At 36.6% G+C, this 1,874-nt stretch overlaps 1 protein-coding gene across 1 annotated transcript; it reads left to right on the top strand.

The window, feature by feature from the left end:
* The first annotated feature begins 259 nt into the window (after nucleotides 1-259).
* LOC119510582 (lactoylglutathione lyase-like) lies at nucleotides 260-1,413 on the top strand. The gene has a single exon (XM_037804988.1). The coding sequence runs from the start codon at nucleotides 263-265 to the stop codon at nucleotides 812-814; it is 552 nt and encodes a 183-aa protein (XP_037660916.1). The 5' UTR covers nucleotides 260-262; the 3' UTR covers nucleotides 815-1,413.
* The last annotated feature ends 461 nt before the right edge of the window (nucleotides 1,414-1,874 follow it).

The raw sequence follows: 1,874 nt of genomic DNA, 5'->3' as shown, positions 1-1,874 counted from the left end.
ACTTCTCAACTATGTGACTTTTTTAAATGCAAATTTATTGAGATATATTCACATACCATATAATCCATCCAAAATATACAATCAGTGGCTCAAAGTATCATCATATAGTTGTGCATTCATCGCCACAATCAAATTTAGAACAATTTCATCACTCCAAAATAAAGAAAAAAATTAAAAAAGAATACCCAGAGTCCCAAGGTTCGAGAGTCATGTTGGTAGCTTCTTGGTTCCCGCGCCCGCTTTGAGATACAGCAGTGCGTCTATGGCAGAACCGCAGCCCGCAGCCGGCCTTACCGATGAGGCTGCCCTCAGTTGCTGCTCCGATGCGGACCCCAGCACCAAGGATTTTCTATTGCAGCAGACCATGCTACGAATTAAAGACCCTAAGAAGTCATTAGATTTTTATACAAGAATTCTTGGAATGACGCTACTTCAAAAATTAGATTTTCCCACTATGAAATTTTCACTCTATTTCTTGGCTTATGAGGATAAAAATGACATCCCTAACGATAAAGATGAAAAAACAGCATGGGTATTCTCCAGAAAAGCTACACTTGAGCTGACCCACAATTGGGGTACTGAAGATGATGCAACTCAGAATTACCAAAACGGCAATTCAGACCCTCGAGGATTTGGTCACATTGGAATTGCTGTTCCTGATGTACATGGTGCTTGTAAAAGATTTGAAGAACTGGGAATCAAATTTGTAAAGAAACCTGATGATGGTAAAATGAAAGGCCTGGCATTTATTCAAGATCCTGATGGCTACTGGATTGAAATTTTGAATCCTAACACAATGATAACTATTATTTAGTTCTATGAGACTACGTCTTTGTGATTTCAATGAAGACATTGTAGAGGACAAAAAGGAAACAATGTGGTTCAAGATAGTTATGTAACAAAAGCATTGAGGATCATTGTCCTAGTTCAAATTATTCTTAAATTCATTTCCTTTTCCTACTTCACCTAACTGTTCTGTAATTCTGGTTTTAAAATAGTGCTTTTATCTTATGCCCTTGAATGTAATTCTGTAACTTTACTTTTTGAAGTAATAATTAGAACAGTTCCCTTCAGACACTGCATTGGCCTTCATCTGTCTTCTAAATAAGACATCTTTTAAGCCTTTCTTTGAATCATCATTTTCAAAAAAACATTTAACATGTTTTTGTTGTGGATATCTTCTGAGGTTTCATTCCTCAGAAATAACTTTTCCCAATGAAAAGTAAGGAAAACACTGAACAAAAATGAAACCTCATGTGTACTTCAAACAGTATGAAGAATTGTGTTACAAAAGAAAGGTTCCTCTTGGAAGCAATTGAGAATCATGCTGACAAGGATGCTGATAGAAAAACCAATTTCTGTTCATTTATAAAGTACTTCCAAAGTTCAAGAACTAACTTCATTTTTTTAGGATGGAGAGGAGGAAGGGGATATTGTTTACTGGATACCCAGACACTGGACTTGGCTGTCACATGCTTTATCTCATTTAATCCTCACAACTATCCTATGAAAAAGGCTAAACATATAAAATAACTTTAATAAATTGAAGACAATATAAATAGGCTCAAGTCCTCAAGATCTCATCATCATGTTTAGTATTTAGATTGTGTCTCAAATATTAGTACCTCACAATACCTCCTTTGCTAATTTCCTGTAAAATCCTTGGACAAGTTTGAACATCATCCTCTCAGCTCTCAGGCCTGATTACCACAGTGAGGAGTAAGCAATGGAGGAGGTCTTTAGCACATAACTCTCCTGGGGACAGCCAGGTGACTCCTGCACAGGTGGTACTTACATTACTCCTGAAGAGTCTCTATCCCAAGGTCTGCATTATGCCATTAACCATTTATTATCAATTATATTCAGTGATAACA

The sequence above is a fragment of the Choloepus didactylus genome, chromosome 15, assembly GCF_015220235.1.
Source record: "Choloepus didactylus isolate mChoDid1 chromosome 15, mChoDid1.pri, whole genome shotgun sequence".
Taxonomy (NCBI): domain Eukaryota; kingdom Metazoa; phylum Chordata; class Mammalia; order Pilosa; family Megalonychidae; genus Choloepus; species Choloepus didactylus.
This window is presented reverse-complemented; position numbering and strand designations above follow the sequence as displayed.